The sequence below is a fragment of the Erythranthe guttata genome, chromosome 14, assembly GCF_056151865.1.
Source record: "Erythranthe guttata isolate IM_541 chromosome 14, IM_541, whole genome shotgun sequence".
Taxonomy (NCBI): Eukaryota; Viridiplantae; Streptophyta; class Magnoliopsida; order Lamiales; family Phrymaceae; genus Erythranthe; species Erythranthe guttata.
The window spans coordinates 16,581,474-16,605,897 of record NC_142546.1 but is presented as its reverse complement, the minus strand read 5'-3'; the positions used below and the strand labels follow the sequence as shown (position 1 = coordinate 16,605,897).

At 31.5% G+C, this 24,424-nt stretch overlaps 3 protein-coding genes and 1 long non-coding RNA gene across 4 annotated transcripts; 2 read left to right on the top strand and 2 right to left on the bottom strand.

Annotated features, from left to right (window-relative positions):
• The first annotated feature begins 1,161 nt into the window (after window positions 1-1,161).
• Window positions 1,162-6,742, top strand: LOC105965624 (uncharacterized). Its single transcript, XM_088812744.1, has 3 exons — window positions 1,162-1,585; window positions 1,759-2,232; window positions 6,343-6,742. The coding sequence occupies exons 1-3, from the start codon at window positions 1,429-1,431 to the stop codon at window positions 6,690-6,692; spliced, it is 981 nt and encodes a 326-aa protein (XP_088668870.1). The 5' UTR covers window positions 1,162-1,428; the 3' UTR covers window positions 6,693-6,742.
• LOC105966710 (uncharacterized) lies at window positions 2,915-4,979 on the bottom strand. The gene is made up of 4 exons (XR_016029604.1): window positions 4,412-4,979; window positions 4,190-4,342; window positions 3,309-3,400; window positions 2,915-3,212 (listed from the first exon to the last, which is right to left on the bottom strand). It is a non-coding gene; the product is annotated as an uncharacterized LOC105966710 (long non-coding RNA).
• Window positions 6,743-8,166: 1,424 nt separating the features above from the next.
• On the bottom strand, window positions 8,167-10,731 carry LOC105965623 (putative serine/threonine-protein kinase PBL16). The gene is made up of 6 exons (XM_012990190.2): window positions 10,532-10,731; window positions 9,694-9,908; window positions 9,460-9,604; window positions 9,209-9,351; window positions 9,009-9,129; window positions 8,167-8,714 (listed from the first exon to the last, which is right to left on the bottom strand). Exons 2-6 carry the CDS (start codon window positions 9,904-9,906, stop codon window positions 8,305-8,307), a joined length of 1,032 nt encoding a protein of 343 aa, XP_012845644.1. The 5' UTR covers window positions 9,907-9,908; window positions 10,532-10,731; the 3' UTR covers window positions 8,167-8,304.
• Window positions 10,732-13,117: 2,386 nt separating this feature from the next.
• LOC105969628 (putative serine/threonine-protein kinase PBL16) lies at window positions 13,118-14,940 on the top strand. The gene is made up of 5 exons (XM_012994403.2): window positions 13,118-13,631; window positions 13,743-13,887; window positions 14,020-14,159; window positions 14,254-14,380; window positions 14,472-14,940. The coding sequence occupies exons 1-5, from the start codon at window positions 13,413-13,415 to the stop codon at window positions 14,852-14,854; spliced, it is 1,014 nt and encodes a 337-aa protein (XP_012849857.2). The 5' UTR covers window positions 13,118-13,412; the 3' UTR covers window positions 14,855-14,940.
• The last annotated feature ends 9,484 nt before the right edge of the window (window positions 14,941-24,424 follow it).

Here is a 24,424-nt window from a genome sequence, read left to right as displayed (position 1 = left end):
GTTGTGCAGTCGCGGTTTGTGCGCTGAGGAAATGTTGATGTAAAAGGACATAAATACCCTTATGTTCATTTTATTACTAGTTCAACTTTCAATGTAAATATTCTAAATTTTAGGGACCAAAAAATTGTAATATCTATAGTTTCTTTAAAAATCCAAATCACCGACGAATTCACGATCGGGTGGTGTTGATTTTTCCGATTCTTCCGGTGGGGTGTCTTGTTTATCGGATTACATTGGTCGTATTCGAGGTTGAGATCGACAGGGTGGAAGGCGAAGATCCATTTCTTGGCCGGCAAAACATATATATAATATTGATCTAGGTAAAGAATATTTTCTAGAACTTTTATAACTTTGGAATTAAGAGAAAGAAGTTTAAGAAGAAAAAATTAAAAGAAAGATGAAATCCAACTCATATTGAGTTGGAACGTAAATTTCCAACTCGCTAGCGAACTCAATCTTGACACGGAACTAAATCAAATATTGCATCTCGAATCCTCAATAATGGTCAATTTGTCCAAGTTACTTTCCAAACAAGGAAAAATAAAGAATTAAAAGAAAAACAAATTCCCTTTTGAAAACTCTACTTTTTGAGTCCTTCTACGTAGCAACACGTAAACTTCAATTTCTTTACGTATTCGTGTTTCGGAAATGTTTCGTGTCCAAAATTCGAGGATACCTGCTGGACATCTTATGGATCATTTTGTAATTTATGAAAAATTAGAAACATGTTTGGAAAGCAAAATTTCAAATTATTTTTGTTACTTCCCTAAATATTTACATAATTTAATGATCAATTGCAAATTAATAGTTGATAGTAGTATTTATTTTGAATATATTTGTATGGAAATATATGTTTATATAGCATATTTATAAATATGCCCCTACACTTTTAATATTTACACATTTCCCCAAATTTCCCTATCCCCATTTTTGGAGCATACTGTTTTCCCATATCCGTTTCCCGTTTTCCCATATCGTCATTTCCGTGTCCGTGCTAAACAGGTCAGCCCCTTTTGGACCCTTAAGAGAAAATTCTTCATTTACATGGCCAAGTAATCAATCACCCATTTTTTCCAAGACCAAAAAGTCATTACATTTTTCTTTGGGAAAAAGTAATAAAAGAAATAATAAATAAAAAAGAACCTTCACAAAGTTATCTTCATAACAAGAGATAAGATATATACCTAATACTTGCATGTACACCAATCCAATCATCTCCACAAAGCAACCACAACAAGATAAACTCTTTTACAGGTTAAAAAAACAAAAAACAAAAACACACACCACACCTAGTACTTATTTCACATAAATACACACACATATATATACAAGCTTACGATAATCGAGGGTGATCGATATACATATAAGTCGGTCGCTTTATATCGTGTTCGAGATAATATTATATAAAGAAGAAAGTATTTCAAGAATATGGTGATGAGGTCGAGAGGTGGCGGTGCAGGTGCACCTAACCGTGGAGGAGCACGTTTGGGAGGCGGCGTTGTGCGGCCGGTTTACGAGGATTTCAAACCTAAGTCGGAATGGCAACAAAATGATGAATTACATATTCTGGATATCAATCTTCCTGGTATATATATTAATTTTGTACATGCATCTTTTTTTTTTTTAATTTATTTTCTCTCTTGAAATTTGTGTTTTTTTTTAATTTAATTTCATTTAATATATCATGAATTTCAATTTAATAATTTAGTAAACTAGTAGTATATATGATTTAATTTTGGGCCTTACTTTCTCTACAAGGCTTTACGAAGGAGCAAATCAAGGTTTCGACGGAAGGCCGTAACACGATTCGAGTCCGTGGAGAACGCCTAGTAGGCGGCAACAAATGGAGCCGTTTCCTTGAGAATTTCCAAGTTCCGCAAAACGGCGAAATGAATTCAATTCGTGCCAAATTCCAAGGCGGAACCTTAAACATCACAATTTCCAAAAGTAAAACCGACATAAAACCTCAAGATCAAAATCTCCGTCCAACGACACCCAAAACCATTGATGATCAAAAGCAACCAACGACTCCTATAAAGAGACAAGAATCGAGCCATGATCCAACGACTAAAAAGGAACCGAATCACGATCCAACGGCTAAAAATGAATTGAGCCAGGATCCAACGGCTAAAAATGAATTGAGCCACGATCCAACGGCTAAAAATGAATCGAGTCATGATCCAATGGCTAGAAAGGAACCGAGTCATGATCCAACCACTACCAAAAAAAAGGGCTTTTGTGACGGATGATTCAGTCACGAAATGTAAGAAAACCTGTCACAAAAGCCCTTTTATCACAAATTTGTGACCGAATTGTTCTGTCAGAAACACCCTCGTCACAAAATAAATTTGTGACTGATTTTTCTTGTCCGTCACAATGTTTATGACAGATGCGTCTGTCGCAATTAAAAACAAATTCGTCACAAATACGTAATCTAGGGTCTCCAAGTATTGTGACGGATTTCGTCACAAACCTTTTTATTGGTCATTAATGTGTCACAAATCACTGAGAATTTACATCACTTGTCCGTGACAACATCGTCACAAAAAAACGTCCGTCACAAATATTCCATCAAGAACATCGGTCACAAATACTTCATTCAAAACTTCCGTCACAAAATTCCATCACAAGTATCTCGTCACAAATATGTTACAAATATTTAATAATCTTTCGGTCACAATTCCATCACAAGTATCTCGTCACAAATATGTTACAAATATTTAATTATCTTTCGGTCACAATTCGATCACTGGTTATTGATTCAGGAAGTTTCGCTATTCGCTATTCAAAGCTATTTTAGTTTTTTTATATTTGTTATACGAATATTTCAAAACTTCATTCAACTTCAAAATTCTTGATAATCAACACACAATCTACTACAAAACAAAACTAACAAAAAGTAGAAGATACCAAGTAAATTCGCACAGAAAATTCTTAGAAGACCAAATTTACATATGATTCCACAATAGTCAAAACATATAATACATAGACCGAAAGAAAACTCGAAAGAGTTTTGCATTAAAATTGAAGGAAGCCACCTAATTTTTCAATTCGATACAAGTTAAAAAAGATATTTCTTCTGTAACAATGTTCGAGATCAATATCCTTCTCAGTTACGTGCTCGAGCTTGTTGATGCAGAAAGCTAGTTTCGATCAGACCGTTGCTGCATTGAGCCCTCAAATTTGAACTCGAACAAAATTTACACGAGACCCTGCGAGCAAAGAAATTTATTTAACAATCAGTAAATTCCAATGTGCAGATTTCATGATTATGGAAAAAGAATTTATAATTATTCCTCTATACTTACTGATGTGTAATCTATCACAATAGGAAACAAAAATACTCTTGTCGTCCACGATTATGCATGAGCCATGCAGAGTTTGTGATGAGTTCTTGGTGCTATTGGCATTTGAAAAACAAGAAATGCATCTTGCATCAATATTATTCAGAGGAAACATTATGATTAACCCCCAAAATCGTAAGCACTAGGTAAGGAAGGGGCAAAATACAAAAATCCGACCACTAAGATCTTCATTCTAGCTCTTTACTACAAAAAAATCCGAAAAAAAAGACAAACTTTTATGCAAAATCATATTTGTCTGAACACTAGAAGCAAACCTGCAATCTTAACTTTTCAAGGACTTGTATGGACAAAGTTTTATTGAAACATTCATTTCAACTTAGTAAAAGATTAAATCTAATTTGAAAACTTGCAGTAGTATAACACCTTTGGCACATTAGTCTAGAAGCAATTGAATAATATTTGGATAGGGCATTGATATCTCAAGATCATTAGAAGAGAAAAATGAAAATTCTGCTAAATGTAAAAGCACAACTCAAATGCATTGGCCATGACTAAAACCAACCTTAAAAGCAAATCTCACTACTTAGATGGAAAAAAGTCCTAGACTGCTAAAGGCACAATACCTTAGAGTTAATACGACCTTGAAAACACTATTAAAAAATAAAAGTAGTGCGACCTCTAACAACTAGAGAAGATAAAAATACGTTAATCTCGAACAATAATTGTTTATATACGGCCTAACTGCAGATCTGGGGAATTAGTTATAACATTTCAATATACATTTGCATCCAAAACTCAGAATTCATGTAGACACAGATATGTAGTAAAGTACAAAATCAGAAACTACCCACTTAAATTGCCGGTAGAAGAAATTAGATAAGTACTTAAAATCACTGATGCCAAATCACTGATGCCGTTGTTGCTATAGATGGTAGAAACCACCGATGCTAGTAGAGAGCTATGGGCCTAATCGCAAAATCGCTGGTGGTCGGTCGGTGCGCCATGCCCAATCACAATAATTGATTCCCAGTCTACCGCTGTCGATGGTTTCATGTTTAAAACGGAGTTGGAGTTTAAAAAAAAACCGTAAATCCAGAAACCCTAACCTTGTCACCGGGTGTTTTGTTGATGTTTTCTGGTGCTTGTTGACAGTGTCCACGGTATTAATTTATGGTAGTGGGAGCGTGGAGTCAAATGTCAAAAACACCCTCTGACCGGCTGAAACCGATGAACCCGAAAATTGGTCAATGACCCGGGTTTTCATATCGGAGGCTGTTGGTGGCGGGATTTGGCCAGAGTTCGTCTGGGGTGACCGGATCTGGGTGGAGTAGGCCGTGGGTTGCCGGGATTTGCGGATCTGGCCGTGAATTGCCGGAATCCGACGGGTTTGGTCGTGGGTCGAACAGATGGCTGAATATGGATGGAGAAAAAAGATGAATAAGAAGAAAACAAATTAGATAAGGAAGAGATAGAGAGGGAAGAAGAAAAAAAAATAGAAGTAACAATTAATTAATTGTGAGTAAAAGAGAGGGGATAGGTGCTGAATTTCTTGGGAAAGAAACAGAAGATGAAGGGAAGGAGAAGCCGGCCGCAATGACGAGAGGAAAATTTAGAGAGAAGAAAAGGGCATAAAAAAATATTAAAAAAGTGAATAAAATAAAGGCAAGAGTCTATAAAAAAAAATAAAGGGGAAGAAAGTGTGAAGATTAAAAAAAATGTATATAAATTATAATTTTAAATATTAAAATTTATAATATAATTAAAAATTTAAAAAACTAAAACAACCGGGTTGAATCGTTCCAATCGTAACCCGAATGCTTATCCCGTTTTGTGTCCGATCCGATTCTGACAACATTAATTATTACATAATATACTACAAATCAAAGTACAATTAATTAATTTAAGCCTGATAATTTTATTTAATTGTAGGCTTCATTTTTTAATTCATCAAGTTCTTTTTTCAAAATAGTAAAATATTGACATATGATTGAAACAATGCATTTTTTATTATTTATTTTTAGGGTAAATTACGAAAATCCCCCATAAAAAAATACAATATGTTACATATGTAAGTTAATTAATTAATGAAGTTACTTATTAACAAAAATGGATCAAATTTCAAAATTGTGTATCTTACAAACTCGGTCGAAAGTAATTTAAAATCAAATAACAAATATTTTTTGAAGCAAAATAATAAACAAAATTAAACAATTTTCCGAACCAATGTTGTTAAAGAGGAATAGTATGAATTTTGAACAATATCTAAAATATATTTACAATATTAGCATTGGAATAGTTCATATTTGTTATATTATTATGTTTTTTAATATATTATAATCAGTTTTAGTCACCATTAAATTGTTTTACAAAGATCAAAATAAGTATAAATGATTAATAAATCAAAATCAAAATGTAATTATTTTTAATCAATAAACATATGTGTCGAATTTGTGATCAGGATATCAAAAGTGATGAATTAATGACGAAACTTAAAATGTGACAGATTCGTTACTGAATTACATGTGACGGATTTGTGATTGAATAAAGATAGTGACAGATAAATGACAAAATTTAAAATATGACAGATTTATGACGGAGTTGTGTATGACAGATGTGTGACGGCGATGCAGTAACGACGGATCAATGACGAATCGTGACATGGGACGGATTTATGACTGAAATCTATGTGACAAATTTGTGATGGAAACGAGATTGTGACGAATTTGTGACCAATATTAGTCAAACTATTGCTTCTTTAAAAATATTATGACCGATTTGTGACTACACTATTTTTCGTCATAAAATATGTCACTGATTTGTGACAAAACTAATTTCTGTCAAACAAGATGTGACTGAAATGTGACAAAAGTTTGGTTGTCACAAAATTCGTCGCAAAATTGGTCATGTACTCGTCACAATCAATTGCAGAGTTTTTGTAATGAAAGCAGTCACAAATTTGACACCAATTCGATCACTAATTGTGACAGATTTAGTGTGTCACAAGTTTTCCGTTACAAAAGCCATGTTTTTTGGTAGTGAACGGCGGCTAAAAAAGAATCGAGTCATGATCCAATTATGGCTAAAAGGGAATCGAGTGAACATACAAAGCAAGAAAGGATTGAGACTAAAGAAAAGCAGCACGTTGCGTCGGGAAAAAATGATAATTTGGCGAGAAAAAAGGGGGAAAAGAAGAGAGAAAATAAAGAGGAAATAAATAATGGAGAATTGAAATTAGTAAATGAGAAATATAAGAAGGGGGTAAAAGGGATTGTTCATGAATTGAATGAAGAAAGGCAATTGCTAGTGAACATGGGGGTGGCTTTGCTTGTTATTGTGGCACTCACTGCTCATATCACCTACAAATTTGCTACTCCAAATTTTAAATAACTGCATTAATAACTCTCTCACATGTGGTTGTATATATATATATATATATATATATATATATATATATATATATATATATATATATATATATATATATATATATATATATACATATATATTAAAGTGTATGTAATAAATAAAAGGAATTCATTGTTTATAAAAAGGAAAATATTTGCATGGATGAAGTAAATATCTGCCTCCTTTTCTTCTTCTTCTTCTTCTTCTTCTTTTTTTTTTTTTTTTTTTTTTTATTTATTTGTACTGTATTAGTGTATTATATTCGAGATGATTTTTTAGAATTTAACAAATAATGCAAGGTATTTGTATCATAAGTATGTAATACAATAATCTAAAGGCGACGGATATTTGCAAGCCCGATTTTTTTTTGTTCAAACACACATAAAAGAGTTCCTTAGTTCAACCCCACAAATTTCTCTAATTTTCTTATATCAAGATCAAAGAGGACGAATATGCCATCATCCACAAATAGAAACACAAACCCTATATTCCTATTTTTAATTTGTTCAAGACCAACCAAGAAAAAAAAAACAAAAACAAAAATGTCCGACCTGTCGCCGCTACACGACCGCCGACGCACGAACGCCGCCGCAACCCCGACTAGGGAGATCGGCACCGCATCGGCGCCGACATACAACCCACCCACTTGCGCACCACCACCACCAACCCACCATTTTTTATACTAAACTTGTTGTGGTAAATTCGAAAACATTCATCGAGCATTGATTCCTTGAAAACGAGCATTGATTCCTTGATAAATATGCGTGGTAAACATTAATCGATATTTATTTCTTGTTAGGTTGCAGTGGTCTGGTCAATTTAGGATTACATTTTGAGATTGAAATCGGAGCTGATAAAACGGCGTGTACGCACCGATTTTTTTTAAAAGTCAGTATATTCAGACCGATTTTTTTTTGGAAAAATCGGCACTATACTATCGATTTTTGTTTGTAAAATTAGCACGTGAGTACCCATTACTTTTGAAAAAATCGGACTGTGAATACCGATTTTTTGTATCGGCGATTTTGTTTTTCAAAAAATGCATACATGTTAAAATAAACGGTTAACAAATATATTATTACGCTTTCCCCCTCATAAACCACCATCTCCTTGTTTTCCAACTCCATTGTGAATGTTTGGTGATTATTTGATTGTTTTGAGGTTTAGGGTTCTTGGTGAGTTTGTGAAGAAGAAGAAGAAGATTTTTGAATTGTGAAATAATAGGGTGTTTGTAGGTTTATTTCATTTGGACTTGCATAAAGAAAATGAGTTTTTTTTTTCTATTTTTTTGTGTGTTAATTTGGTCTTGAATTTCATTAACGGTAAATAGGTATTTTTACATTGGTGGTCTTGTACAAAGAGATAAGTGAGCTTGCATATATCCGTCGTCCTTATACTTTAAATAATTATTAAAAAAATAAAAAAATAAAAAAACATAAATAAAATAACAAAAAAATTCAAGACAACAAGAAAACATAGTCCACGACGCCAGCAATATGGATAAATTAACGAGTCCAAGCCTTGGCATTTCAATGCCATAAATAACAACATACATCACATTCTAATATCATATTTCAATGCCATAAATAATAAATCAGCAGCTATTTTTAGTAATTTCACAGGGCCGAAGCAGCAGTTTGTTGTTTGCTCCGACGAAGTCAGCATTGTTCTTCACAACTTCGAGTTTGCGTAAAGATCTAAAAACTTGCTTCATTGCAGGCCTTTCCGATTGGACTCTATTAACACATTCTAACGCAATCATCGTAATCTTATGCCCATCTTTACCACAAAACTCACTTTCATACGCCATACTTTTATGCACAAGCGAAAACTTTGCATCTTTCATTTCACTGTACGATTCAAACGCTTGGCATTGTCCTAAAGCCCACTCGTAAACAGTCGGAAAACCAGATTGCCTGTCTTCTTCTGTGTATACTCTCTTCGATATCAAACTTAGGAGTATCACCCCAAATGCAAACACGTCCTTTTTGTTCGAGCAATCATCTGTTACAAAACCATAAATGAAAAATCGAAAATAGAATTGGTCGCCCCTATAATCCCAAAATGAATTAGTTATACAGATAGTATCTATTAATAACCCCATTTGAAAAAAGTTTTCAACTTTTTTTGCACAAAAGAGGGATGTAATGTTTATCTCGATAAACGTGCAACGAGTTTCAAACAAATCAATGCAATTGATTGGGTGACAATCTATCATAATTCAATGGGTAAGATTATAAATTAGTTGTTCAGTGAATAATGAATAGAGTGCGGCGTAAATGGTGAGAATTTACATACATGTATTGGATGCACAAACATCGATGTAGCCATAGCAACCCAATGGGCCTGAATACGATCTTCTATCGGGGAAAATTCCACCACATATCAGACCAAAATCGCATAGCCTTGGGTTATAGTCCTGCATAATTAGTCAAACTACTAATTAACCGATTTCTTCGTACTTGATCACTTAAAAAAAAGAATCGAAAAACACAAACCTCATCAAGCACTATATGAGCAGCATCAAGATTCTGAACTACGAAAGGTGCGTAATATGAAGTGGAGTTTTTAGCATGTAGAAATTTGAGAAGGGAAGCCAATCCGAATGCCGATTTGATCCTTTGCAGCCATGTGAAACTATCTATGAGTCGAACACAAGTGAAATTGGCTCACTTAAAATCCTTTCACTTAGAACACAAATTCTTTCAAAGATTAATGCACGGATTAAAAGTAATAAAAAATCGAATACCTCTAGGAATGAGGTTATAAATAGAGTCGAACGGCTTCAACGAATAAATAACACCGAGATGCTCGTCGTCGAAGCAGTATCCATACAGCTTTACCATGCACGGATGTTTGATCACGACTTCATGGCGAAGTAAAACGACTTCCTCCTGTACAAGCACATGCTACACATGTCAAAAAGTCGTAATAGATAAAAAAAAAAAAAGAAAAAAAAAGTATCGGTATAGCAAAAACATACCATCAGTCTAACTTTATCATCTCCAGGCTTGTAATTGTATATTTCCGGAACTTCCCACATCTTCACCAACATATAAATTGGATAGACTTCGCCGAACACTCCGCGATAAATTTTGCCGAATTGGAAACGGCCGATGTAGTTACTGTCGCTAAAGTTGTCGGTAAATCTAACCAACTCCTTGTATTCAAATTTTAAAACATTATCCGGCTCCATATCTAGGCAAAATTTTAAGTAGAAAAGAAAATTGTAAAACAAAAAATCAAATTCTATGCATGAAGCAAACTCCGAGCAATATGTATAACAAGTAAAGTAAATATTTTTGAAAGAGATCCCTACAAATTTTAGTGAGCATGTCCATTAAAAAGGTTGCAGCTTTAATGTAAAAAAAATTCTAATTGATTGCATTTATTTTCAGGATGAAATTTCACATATGCCAAATCAATCAAAAAGTTGTGGTAAACATAATAAGCTGTCAATTACAAATAAATCAAGCTATAATGGACAAAATTCAATCTTTCAGGGATCTATCCACAGAGAAATCAAATTTCAGTATCCAAAAAAAAAAAAGGATGCGATTTTGTCAAACCTCGATTAAATAATAGTTTCTCTCGATCCCGACTCGGGTGAAAATTTGTTAAATTATTAACTCGATAATTTAATAATTCACTAAATTAACAAAATTTCCCTACTCCTGACTATACAGCCCATAAAAGAAGAACGGAAACAAATTAGGGTTCGGGAATTTCTATCTTCAACCAAATCATTCAGTTACAACGAATTAATTCATGACATAATGCAACTAAAAAAGAATGATACGGTACGCCGGTAGAAATCTCACCGTCGGCGATCGGCGTAATTGTTAGACGACTCCTGATTTATTTGAAGAGGAGGTACAAAAGGAAAGGATTACTAGTATGGTTAATGGAGGAAGTAGAAAAGGAATATTATTAGGAGCTTTTATGGCATGAGGAATTATGGGTTTATTCCATGATGCATAGAAATAAAATTATACCGTGTACTTTTTACTGGATGTAGCATAGAAATAATTGAATTTTTCAGCATGTCATACCTTCTTATACATAATGCTTTTGACTAAGAGAAAAAATTCGTAAAACCTGAGATATTTCATATAATTTAGAATATTTCACTAAATTTATTAGTGTAATTGAGAGGTGATTGTAATTACTCAAACATGAGGAATTGTAATTTACCATATATATATATATAAAAGATATTATTTTAAGCATAAAATTGTATTTTTCTCTTTTAATCACCCTCTACTAAATTAATCGCAAATGAGTACTATAAATTTAACCAAATAATAGCATTTAACTGCGGGCTCTAAGTATAGAAACAGGCTGAGCTAAATACGAATCTCACAAACCAAACATTTTACTAATCACTACTATTTAGTTAATAGAACTCAAAAGCAATCTAGCCCCTTTTGTATTATTAGCAGTGTTCTAAAAATCGGCCGAGGCGGTCCAAAACCTTTACGATTTTAGTGTAAAGGTTTGAAAAATCGGTTTTTTGCCTGTGAGGCGGTTTTAGGCGGTCTGAGGCGGTCAAACATTTAAGGCGGGTCAAACTCCGTGGCAAAAATCGGTCAAAAATCGATTAAAAATCAGTTTTTTTTTTTCAAAATAAAAGTTGGATTTTAACAAAAGAAAATATGAGTTTATGCCTTATTTTGTTTATGTTAATTATTATTGTTAAAGAACTGAATAAATGTTAATTCAAAAATTTTGCTTTTTTATTTATATTTTATAAGGATATTTATGTATTATGATCTTATAATTATTAAACTTTTATTATGTTATTAGGATATATACATGATGGAGATATAACTATGTTTAAATATCTTTTTATATATGTTTGGAGTATTTATAAATAATATTTAGAAATATATTATATTAAATTTTAAAAACCGATTTATTTCCGATTTATCACCGATTAATCACCGCCGCACCGATTAATCGTGAGTCGGTGCCTGACCGACTCGGACCCGATTACCGCCTTTTACAACCTTGATTATTAGTCATACCCCCTTCACTTGTCATTTAATATTAATTTTTTAATAAAATCTTATACGATAAGACTATTTTACCCCAAAATTATAATTTACTTATATTATTTCAGATTTATTATTTCTCAAATTGCCAAACCCTATTACGTTCCAATTGTATTTCTTCTTCTTCTCTCTCTTTTCTCTCTACGCCACCATCTCTCCCCTTGCATCTCAGCCCCGTTGCTGCCATCTCCGCCTTCCACCTCAGCTCCGATACCGCCAAATTCTTTCTTCTCCCTCCGCTTGTCGTCGCCTCTCTGTTGCCAGAGTCTTTGAGCCGCTCCGCCGAGGAACTAATCAGACCGCCCAAAATAAGTGTAATGAGAGGATGAGAAATCTCATTGTCGCCATCTCCGACCGACACCACCAAAAGCCGCTCCTCACGCCGTGACGGTGAAAAATTCACTCCATCTACCCAGCACTCCGGTGATGAAACATTCTCAAAAAAATCTCGTCTTCATCGCCGGATATGGAGTCTCAGTGTCGTTGACGTTGCCGCCATTGCTATAATTTTCGATATAGTTGTATAAGACAAGAACAAGAACTCATAAATCCCTATCTACATCTACTCCTCGTCTTCGCCGCGAGATTTGGTGAGCCAACCGCCCCGCATCTTGCCCCTTGCACCTCTGCCCCGCCGCCGTCTTCTTTTTAATTTTTTTTTGATGCTTTTGATGTTGAGTATCTTTCCAGAAAATAGTTGTTTTCGTTATTCTGCTTATAGTTGATTTCGTTATTCTGCTATTTTTTTTAGTTGTTTTCATTATTCTATTATTTTTAGTCGTTTTCGATAGGTTTTTCATTTTTGTAGTTTTTCGAATAGTTGTTTTACAATTTATAATTGTTTTTTATTAAAAAAAATGGCAAAGAAATAGTTATTTTCTGGAAAAGAATGTCAAAAATAACTAAAAATTAAAATTAAGAAAAAAAAATTATAGTCGATTTTGGAAATATTATAGTTGGTTTCAGATTCTTTATAGTTGATTTCGAAAAAAAAAATTGAAATTAAAAAAATTAAAATTAAAATTAAAATATTTTTTAAATAAAAAATTTAAAGAAAAATATTTTTTTAAAGCTATTATTGTTAGTTTTTAAATAAAGTAATAAAAAAACGAAAGTTAAATTTATTTTAAAAAAAAATTATGGAAAGATTTGGGAATCGATTTTTTTGGGATGTAATCAATCACACACGATTGTAGGGATCTCGAATTTCCGAATTTTGTGTGTATGTCTTCTATAAGACTATTTTTGGAAATTATTAAAATAGTGGGTTTCTTACTAATATTGAAATTATGTCTGGATCCCCCTTATTAAAAAAAAAATACTAAAAAGGGTTATCAAATTTTGCCTAATCTTAAAGCAGGTTTTGTGATTTTATTGCTAATAAAGAAAGGAGCATGAAGATTTGATTTTTAGGGCGGTGTTTGGAATTTGTACGGAGCTGAGCAAAGCAAAACCCTTGTTAATTTACACCGACCCGAACCATATATATTTATTTAATAATCGCCACCACCAACCACCAATTCTTGAGGCGGAGCTTTTGGCGACCTTGTAATTGACCGGCAAACTATACCACTTGTCAATTATTCCTTCTTGGAACGAAATCCTGTTTCAGTTTACGTGTATTTTTCACCGAACATTTGCCAGAAGAATGGAGGCAGGAGGAGATATTCACCACCTCTTGTATCACGACTTGGCTCGTTTTACGGATAACTTTTCCGAGAGCAACTACCTCTGCCATTTCCAATTCGGCAAACTTTATCGCGGCAAGATTGTCCATGCTCAATCCACTCTTTTTGTGATGGTCAAGATATGGGAGGATTCCAAAATTTACTGTTATGAACCTGGAGATAACGAATCTAGACTAATGGTATGTATGTTACCCCCGACCTTACATTTCAAATATATATATATATATATATATATATATATATATATATATAGGATTCCCGACAATTGATATACGTACTTGATTTCACAGGATGAAGTGATTTTACTTCGCAATCCTATGGTGATTAATCATCCAAACTTGGTGAAGTTGTACGGATACTGTTATGAAGTTGGTCATCTTGGTGTTGTTTATGAGTTCGATCCATTTGACTCCGTTTATAACCTCATTCCTAAAGGTAATCAATTTTTTTTTAATTTTTTTTTTTAATTTCTTTCAAGGTTTTCTCGAATCTCTACAATTATGCCACTATGTGCAATCGACAATGATAAAACGACACCGTAACTGAAGTTTTGAGTTACATATGTAGATGATTTCACTTGGGTGCAAAGAATCAGAGTCTCCCTGCGATTTGCTTCCCTCCTCGCGTTTCTGCACGCCGTGAAGAGTCCACCGTACAAACGTTTGATAGTTCGTAATCTTGATTGTGCTCATATAGTACTCGACAAGGTACGGTGGTGTAATTGTTGTTCCGGTTCTTGAATTGCATGTATCCTATAATAGTAAATGAATGTGACAGTTATTCGTTGAATTTCGGTTTCAGGATTATAATCCAAAATTATGTGATTTCGGTCTCGTAACCGGTGGGATGGTTCCCGATAGGACGATATATAAATGCCATCATGTCATTGGATGCTATGGCTACCTTGATCTTGCGACACACTATCAAGGTATCTTTTTAAATATTACGAGAGTGTAATCAAGATTCGAGATCGCAAAATTTGCGTCCCCACTATATTAATTTTTCGAAGTTTGTCGCAGATAATACTTCGGAGAAGCAAGATGTGTTTGCGTTTGGGACTATACTTCTGAGTTTGATTTCAAAGAGACTTTACACCGAACAAGACCGGCAAAATCTTGCACCGTATGTTTGCCAATGGGCCTACGGGAAGTTTATCGAATATGAAATTGATTCAAGTAATACTGACTCAAAAAAGCCCAAGTTTTCGGTCGTCCACCCGAGTCTAGAAGCCGATCCTTATTTCGATCCTTCCGATGGGCATAAGATCACTGCACTGGCACTTGAATGTGTAGGTGACGAGTTTGCTATGCGCCCAACAATGAAGCAAGTTCTAAGATCTCTGCTCGATCTCAAAGTTGTGAAAAAACATGTCGATTTTGAATCATGTGAAAATGTCGTCTGATGTATAACTGATTTCGTATCGACTTATAATTGATGTTGTCTAATTAATTTATGGCATTCAATGAATCTAGGTACAATTATTGTTTAGTGAACGGTATGTTCTATATGTTGTTTTGTTAAAATTGTTGCATGTCAAAAGATCAATATCGAAATAGGTAGGATATACTATATGTATCTATAGCTTATGTAGACTATATATCATTTTCTTTACAGAAGATGGTTTTATAAGTTAATGCTCATGAATCAAAACTAGCTTTCTACATAAGTTCCATAAGATTCAAGGTTAAATATTGTCAAAAACAAGTTAAATAATAGTTAAATAATAGTCAAATGAGAATACAATAGGTACATAAAATTTTCATTGTCACACAAGTTTAATACAACTGGATGTCAAATAAGAAAGCTAGATCCATAATAGCTACTAATACAACTGGATGTCAAATAAGAAAGCTAGATCCATAATAGCTACGTTTTTTGTTTATCAGTATTTCAGCTCCTCGAGGGTAGTTATGACGTAATCAATGGACGGACGAGAATTCACATGTTCTTCTGTGCAACTTATCCCAAGTTGGGTAATCTTCACTGCATCTTCCACCGTGCAACCGGACTCGAGTAAAGTCTCGTGGACAACATGATCAACGTTAGGTTTTTCTATTTCAAATCGAGCCATAATAGATACGTGAGGGGTACCTGACCTCCCCAATGAATTCGGTGCTCTTCTGTTCTTCTTTCCATAAACACTTGTCTTATAATTCTGTACTTCATTAGGTAAAGTCATTGCTGGGCTCAGTTTCTTGAAGTCGTTGTACTTCATAATCAGTTGTAGGAGTATAACTCCCAAGCTATACAAGTCAGACTTTTCTGGATCACCATACCCTATTCAAATAAAACGTAATAAAAGCTATCATTTTCAATTTTTATAAGTGTAGTTTTTATAATTAATTGCATGTTCAAACAAAAACATTACTCATAGGAGAACATTATCAAATATCAAAGGCTAAATTATCACCCACTCATAGGAGAAAATCTAAAATCTAATACAGCTAGCATTTGTTTTAAGTTTTCTTTTTTTTTTTAATTATTCTTTTACTCAGCCAATTGGTTGCAATAATTGAGTTAAGTGATATGTATATTAGTTAATATTTGCTCATAAACACACAGAAAAGTGTCAAAAATGCATGTATTATAATGTCATTGAGATGATGAAAAACTATTTAACTAAACATCTAAACGGGTCGATTTAGGCTCGTCACTACTACAGTATCGTAACGTTATTAACTATTTTCAGCAAATCAATATTCAATCGAACATAATTATCTATATACATGTTTTTTTTTCTCCGAAAATCGTTAACTCATCATTTACTTTTCAAAATTAAATTTTTATTCAAATATCATATGCAACATCAACCTAGCATTCCATTCATTATAATATCTATGACTATTATAAAAGTGTATGTCAAATTATTACTGTAAATTTAAAAAGTTACTAATTAAGTTGGTTGTGTTTACCATTCAAACTAATTTCTTTTGGCGTGTAGTCTTCATTCACGGTTGGTAAGTCGCGCCCCCCTGTCTCGCTGATCCGAAATCGCATATGTAGATGTTGTAATTCTGTTAATATAATAAAATGTGTTAATATTTCACAAATTTATAGTACATATATTAATTGAATTCGAATAACTACCTCGTCCACTAGAATATTATTGGGCTTAATGTCCCCGTTGACGTAATTTTCCGCGACAATTGCTTTTACTCCGTAAGCCAATTGTTTTAAAATTTCAAGCGTATGGGACCATGGCAGCTCGTCTCCTAACAAAAACAGTCATGAAAATGCATCATTTAATGTGGATAATACAACAATGGCATTTTTGGTTTGCATTATTAGCAGGGATGGGATGAATTGTACTCCTGGGTACGATGTTTGGTTCGGTTGATTTGCCGTCCTTGACTAATGGCCCCACCATTTTAATCAACCAATTGAATTATTAATTATCCACCCAAATTTGACTTGATAGTATATCATTTATACAATCCCACTTTTTGACCGATGTGAATTGACGAAAATATCCCTCATTAATTCTTAAATTACGAAAATAATCGATATAAATACTCACTAAATCAGCTGTTTCCCCTCGCAGATGCAGCCCTAGCCTCCGAGGTGAGAAATCCTCCCAGGTGAGAAATCAGATCTTACATCGTCTTTTCAATTTTTAGATTTGTTGTTTGTTTTAGTGTTTAATCCGTTCAATAACTTCTTAAAATGCCCAAAAATTGTTTCTACTTTGGCAAATAGAATCGAAGAAGACGGGTCCGGCTCGAAACTTCCGTTCGAAGTTTTGACACTTTCCGGTGTCCGTCATTGTGGCAGGTTCCTCTTTGTCTTTGATTTTTAAATCTTTGTTTAATTTCGTCGAACTTGAAATGAGAAATTTAGGGCTTTGTTTTTTGCAACAACTCCTCACCAACAGAGGCTTAGAATACCCAATTGTTTCTTTGTTGTTATTTAAGCTACATATATATTTGTTAACTCCTTAGGATTCCCGTTGTTAAGTTTTTGAACAAGTAGTCTGAATGTTGTAATTACATTGATTTGGTAGATCAAAGTGTATATGGACTTATCATGTCTTTTCAAATTCTGCATATGGAATGTTATGTTTCATTACAGATTGGTTGAACTTTTCTTGAATTTATTAAAAACTTATTTTCTGATTTTTATTAATTGTTATTAGTACTCGATCGTATTATTCGATGGTATTGATGTGCAGGAGACGGAGGAAGAGAGGACGTTTAGAATCAACCGGTTTCCATTATACGAAGACTGCCACTTCGTGTTTGACGTAAAAGAGGCCCCGTCAGTCGACTTTCGCGGACTCGTGGGCTATGATCCAGAATTTCCGCTCGTCATCGGTAATGACGTGACTGACGACCAAGTTGTTGCTCCTCAGGTCGTTGCTCCTCAGCCAAATATTGGCCCCGTTGTGGATCCCCACTATGCGATCTACTTAGACGATCTGTATGATCGAATCCGAAACGAAGGTGGTGGGAACCTTGCTAACAACAACAACGGGAATCAAGGTGGGGGGCCGGGAATGAGGCTAACGAACCAGCCGTGAGTTTTAGTGACGACATTGACGAATCAGATGAGTCTGACGGTGTTTGAAAGATTGTTTCTCCCTGTGGTCATGTTTAAAGACTCGTTTGTGTTCGATGTTTTGTTGTTTAGAGTTTTATTATGTGGTGTAATGTTGTTTTGTTTAGTTGTTGACTGTCGTTGTGGTCATGTTTAAAGACTCGTAATTGTTACTACTTTGAAGTGTTGTTTCGAACAAATTGAAGGGACAGTGTTCCCTAATTTTCTAAGTTCCCAATTTGGTTTACTTATGTTTATATGTATCATTATGTGTGGCTTTGTTTAATCTGTGTTACTAAAAAAATCATACACTTCATTGAGCGTTGACATCTTTAACATCGGTGCACTACGTTTTTTAAAAATGGGGAGATTCTGTAAAGAAGAGAAGATGAAGAAGATGTTATTAAATAGGATATTTTGGGGGCAATGCAGTAATTTTACTACTTAACACACATTAATCCCTAAAATCAGCCAAACAAAACAAGTTTTTTTTTTGTCAGTGATTATTAGTCTCGTGTGTATAACTCCAACCAAATGAAGTATTAATCATTGTGAATCAACAATTTAGTCCCAGTATTACATATCCCATCAATAGCTATCTATCCAAACTACCGAACCAAAAGAGCCCCAATAGATTAACTAATAGAGGACATGATTTCAGAGACAAATTAACAGAGGACAGAGGACTAACCCACACATGAACTACTTCTATCGAAGTAGGGCTATTTCCACCCAAAAGATCTCAGTACACAAACAATAATTAATTACTTAACTCCATAAAAAAAAAAAATTTATATACCTCTGGCCGACCTTTTTGCGAGAGTGGAATTTTTTTCACGGCAATAGTTTTTGTGTGAAAATTCTTAGTGAACTCCCCCCTAAACACTAGTGCGTGCGATACTTTACCGCACGGATCAGTAAAATTGCCCGTCATACGTTTCATCTCCTTCATCGTGAAGGTTATGATTTCCTACAAGATAAAATAGTGGTTTGAATAATTAGTTAATTAAATTCACAGGCGTCTTAAAACTTATTCTTTATTAATTTTTAATTTCCAAAACGGTTAATCTCAGAATTGTCAATTCTGTAATTTTATGAAAACATAATTACGAGTAATTACTATCCTACCCTTCAATAAATATTGACTGATCCCAATTACGTAATGATTGATCAATATTCATTCTTAATCAGTTATATTATAGTATACTAAAATAACAACATAGATTATTATTTTATTTTATATAAATAACTCTTCAAATTTAAATCAAATAAATGAATTATAACAAATATTTGATTTAATAATTGTTTTGACTTTTGATTCAAACTCTACTGCTTTTAATTTTTAATTTTATTTGATATACCTTAATTTTATATTATAATAATAATAATAATAATAATAATAATAATAATCATCATCATCGTATAATTATTAAATCAAAATATATGTTTGAAACCAACCGTTAGGAAAAGGAATAATGATTAGAATTATTATTGATAATATTGTTGTTGTTGTTGTTGTTTTATTATAATAATAATAATAATATTAACAAATATCTTTTCTTTTTTTTCCCCGAAATAATTACATGATGTACTTTCTTGAATCATATACAACATCTACACATCTACATGTATCGTAGTCACGTCATCTCCAACAGTTGTTTAAAAATCGGTTGTCTATATCTATAATTTAAGAGACGAACAGTGTTATGCAACATCACTTTTAACATCACACTCCAACAACATTATTTATATTTTACACAATTATAATATTTTATTATTTTACAAAAAAAATAGTTTTGAATTAATTTTAACAATTATAATTTTAATTTCACATGCATACATATATCTTGTTTTAGGTTTTTACTCAGAAACTTGTTTGGAATTAAAATATATTGCAAAGGATAATTTAATGTTATATATACATATATTAAAAAAAAAAAAAAAAAAAAAAAAACCTAAACACTCTTTATTTTATAAATAAAAATCATACATGGAAACATATATGTGAATAATAGCAAAATAATTATTGTATTTTATATATAAAAAATAGCACTGATGGAATTTTTATTATTGTTTATTCTTACACAATTTGTCAAATTGTGGTTTTGGTTTCTCAAATTTAGATATGCAAAGTTAAAATGTAAAAATTTTTGCCTCTTCCCATTTTGTTGTTGGAGATGTAACTTTTGGTTTAAAATATGTAAAAGATGTAAATTATAGACATACATCATATTGTTGGAGATGCTCTCATCCAACATAAATATCAACAATAGATTGATATATACTATAGTATATAGTATATACTACTATATTACACTATAGATTGTATATAAATTGATATATACTGATTACAGATTTTTATAATTAGACATATGCGTTGTGTAAATTGATAAGATTTGACACATATATATGGATTTGATTATATACAATTATATAGTTAGACTATAGATTATAGAGATTGGTATAATTAAACTATAGACTATGCAGCAGCAATAATAATAATAATAATAATAATAATAATAATAATAATAATAATAATAATAATAATAATAATAATAATAATAATAATAATAATTATAATAATAATAATAATAATAATAATAATAATAATAATAATAATAATAATAATAATAATAATAATAATAATAATAATAATAATAATAATAATAATTATTATTAATATTATTATTATTATTATTATTATTATTAAGCTCCAACCATTCCCACTTCCTTAATGACAAATTAAGCTGGAAATTAAGGAGTTAAATTAAGTGTTAAACTTGGAGCATGAAGGATATAAATGGTATAAAGTATAAATAAAAATTAAAAAAATTATAAAAAATTAAATTCTGGCCGGCCAGAATCTGGCCATTTACTAGCATTGTCCTTTCCAAAAATAATATTTGTCTGAACAAAAAAATTTACATTCTTCATTAAATGAAATAGGCCACCTCAGCAAGAATAAGTGGGTCATTGCACATTGTCATTGCATTTGTTACAATTGGCACTTTAGGGGCATCTATCATAGGAGGTATACTTTGAGGGGCAATCTGTAATTAACCGTTAAAATAATTTCCAAATTTTTTGTTATAATCTATATATAATATAAAGAGGATCTATGCCCTCAATGATTGACATGTGGCAAATGATGATGTCATTTGTCAAAATTCCTTAGTTGGAGTTCAATTGATGAGGTGGATTCTTCAATTGATTAGGTGGTATTTTTATTTAGGTATGTTTTTAAGTTCTTTCCTATTTTACATTTACACAATCATTTAATAATTACTACATGTATATATATTATTTTCAAAGTTAATATTTTATAAATTCGAAATAAAAAAAAATCTTATTTATATTTTCAGTATTTCAAAATATATTTATTGAAAAAATTCACGAAACTCAATTTTTTTACGAATATTCAAATAATTTTCATAAAAAAAATAATTTTTTAAATACTAAAATATTAAAATAAAGGAATATGTTGTTGTTGTTTTTTTTTTTTTTTTTTTTTTAATTTTCAATATTTTGGAATATTCGAATATCCATTCCATTAAAAGTAATAATAAAAAAAATATTTTATTTTTTAATTGAACTATTTAATAAATATACAATATTTTTTGTATATAATTTTTACTATACCATATTTCAAATTAAAAATAATTATACTATTTAATAAATATGCAATATTTTGAAATTTGAAATTTTAACAATTTAAATGCAGTATATTTTAACAATTTAAATGCAATATATTTTAACAATCTAAATGTAGTAGGTTTGTCAGTATATTTCGAATACACTATTTAATATATAATATGTTTCGAATTATACACTAGATTATGCATTATATTTGTCAATTACTATTTCAAATTATCGTGTATTACATATCTAAAATATCATATCACAAATACAAAGGAGTCTTTAATATTCCAAAATTCCTTCATATCATCTTTGATTGATTTAATTTACACTTTAATTCAAAATTCAATGGTAAAAAATAAAATTCGTATCTTCATATTTAATGTTTTTATATTGCAAGATTTTTTCCACAAGTTATTATTTTATTTTTTTGGGTTGTTTCCTTTATTTGTTTGATTTGATTTCATTTACTAATATATAAATCTTTTGAATTTTTAATTTTTTTCATAGAATTAAGTTCATTTTCAATACTATATAAACCCCTCAATACAATGTTCATTTCATTTTTATCTACCGCCATTCGATTACAAAGTGCACAATTTTCGTGTTATACAGTTTCATATTACATTTGTTTTTATCATTTCTTATAGATTATTATAAGTATATATGCATAGTTTTATATTTATAATTATTTTTATATATACATATTAGTACTATTTGTATTTCTTTCTTTTGGGTTTTAATTTTAATATACTTAATTTTTTTAATTATTTTCATGCAGTTTATTAAATAAAGTCGTTCGTACTTTATGAAGATCAAAAAAATTGTTTGCGCTCAGTGCAAACAATGTGTTCTTTGCAATGTGTTCTTTGCAACGCGTATTTTGATCCTAATTTCGATCCATGTATGTGCATCTCATGTAGGGAATCAATCAAAGTCGTTCCACGCTCTGGATCTTGCATTGTATGTGGGATGACTGAAATGGAAGATTTCAAATCTTTCTTTTGTTGTGGTTTATGCGATGAGACTTTTATACATGAACGATGTATTCCTACAAATCATTGTTGGACCAATGGATCCACATGGAGGTGTGATTCATGTGATTGGTTATTTAATATGTGTATGTACCAACCCTTTGCAATTCAAGAGAATCTCAATATTGCTGATGTTGAAGCGGTGGATAATGGCTCGATATGTTATTTTACAAAAAATATTTACACATTATGATATGCACAAACTGGTACGTCATTTTTTATATATATTTTTCTTATTTAATAGATGCGTTTTAATGTGATTATACTTTTATTAACAATTTTAATTTTAATTATGTTGTAGCACCTGCGCAAAACTTTCACCGAGACTACTGGATTGGTTGCCAAGAAATATATCCATGTTGAATACGAAGAGGGTTCATTGAATAAAATTAGTTTGTATGAAGCAAAAAATAAATCACGCGGGGTATACCTCATAATTGGTTGTAATTCGTTTTGTACATCGAATCATCTTATTATTGGCAACACATATTCGTTATCGTTCGACGCCATAAGAAATATAATAAAAGTTACGAACATAGAATAGTTTATTACATTTTGCAATTATGTTTGGTAATTATTCTAATGTTTTTATTTTCTACGTCTTCATGTCTTTATGGAGTATCCTAGATATAAATATTTTAATTTTGGTGTGATAATATATATTTTATTAATTTCTTGATACATCTATATATACATTTGTTTTACGTTTATAGATTGTTCCAACTGTATTTTATTAATTACTAGTAATTCATCCGTGCGATGCACGGATCAATTATTATTTTGGATAAAATAAAACGAACGAAAACTTTGAACAATTGACATACATGTACATAATACAAAAAAAATGTTTTATTGAATCAAAATATACATTTGTTTGTGATTTACCTTCATATTCGCTGAAAATCTTTTGTGTACACAACATTCATCGTAAAGTTAGTTATATCGCCCGTTTCTGAGTTGATAAATATATTTATCTCAAATCTACTTTTAACTCTGGACATTGCGGCGTACAATTGCCTATGCCACCCTAATATGACACTAATATTACACTAACAACAACTACTAATACTAATACTAAAACCAACATTGATTACACTAATACCAATACTAATATTAATACTAAAACCAACACTAATAATACTAATATTAATATTAATCCTAATATTAATACGATGATTAATACTAATAGTCTAATACTAATATTAATATCAACACTACTATTAACCAACCTTCAATAGGAGAGTTGGTACCTAGCATTTACCAATAGGGTAAAGGTCTAGGGTTCGAGTCCCCCCTCCCCTACTTCCCTTGTAATGGACTTGAATTTACTCAAAAAAAATCAAATAAAAAAATCAACGCTACTATTAATAATAATACGCCAATTCTAATACGAATATTTAATGTTTAAACTAATACTCATACTAATAGTATTATTAATATTAATACCAATACTAATAATTATAATAATAATGATAATAATAATGATAATGATACTGATATTCATATTGATACTACTACTGGTATTAATATTGATACTGATACACATATTGATACTGATACTAATACTCATACTAATACTATTATTAATATTAATACCAATACTTATACATATATTGATATTGATACTGATATTCATACTCATATTATTAATATTAATACCAATACTTATACATATATTGATATTGATACTGATATTCATACTCATACTCATACTCATATTGGTGTTTTATTGATAATGATATTAATACTGATAATGATAGTGATGTTAA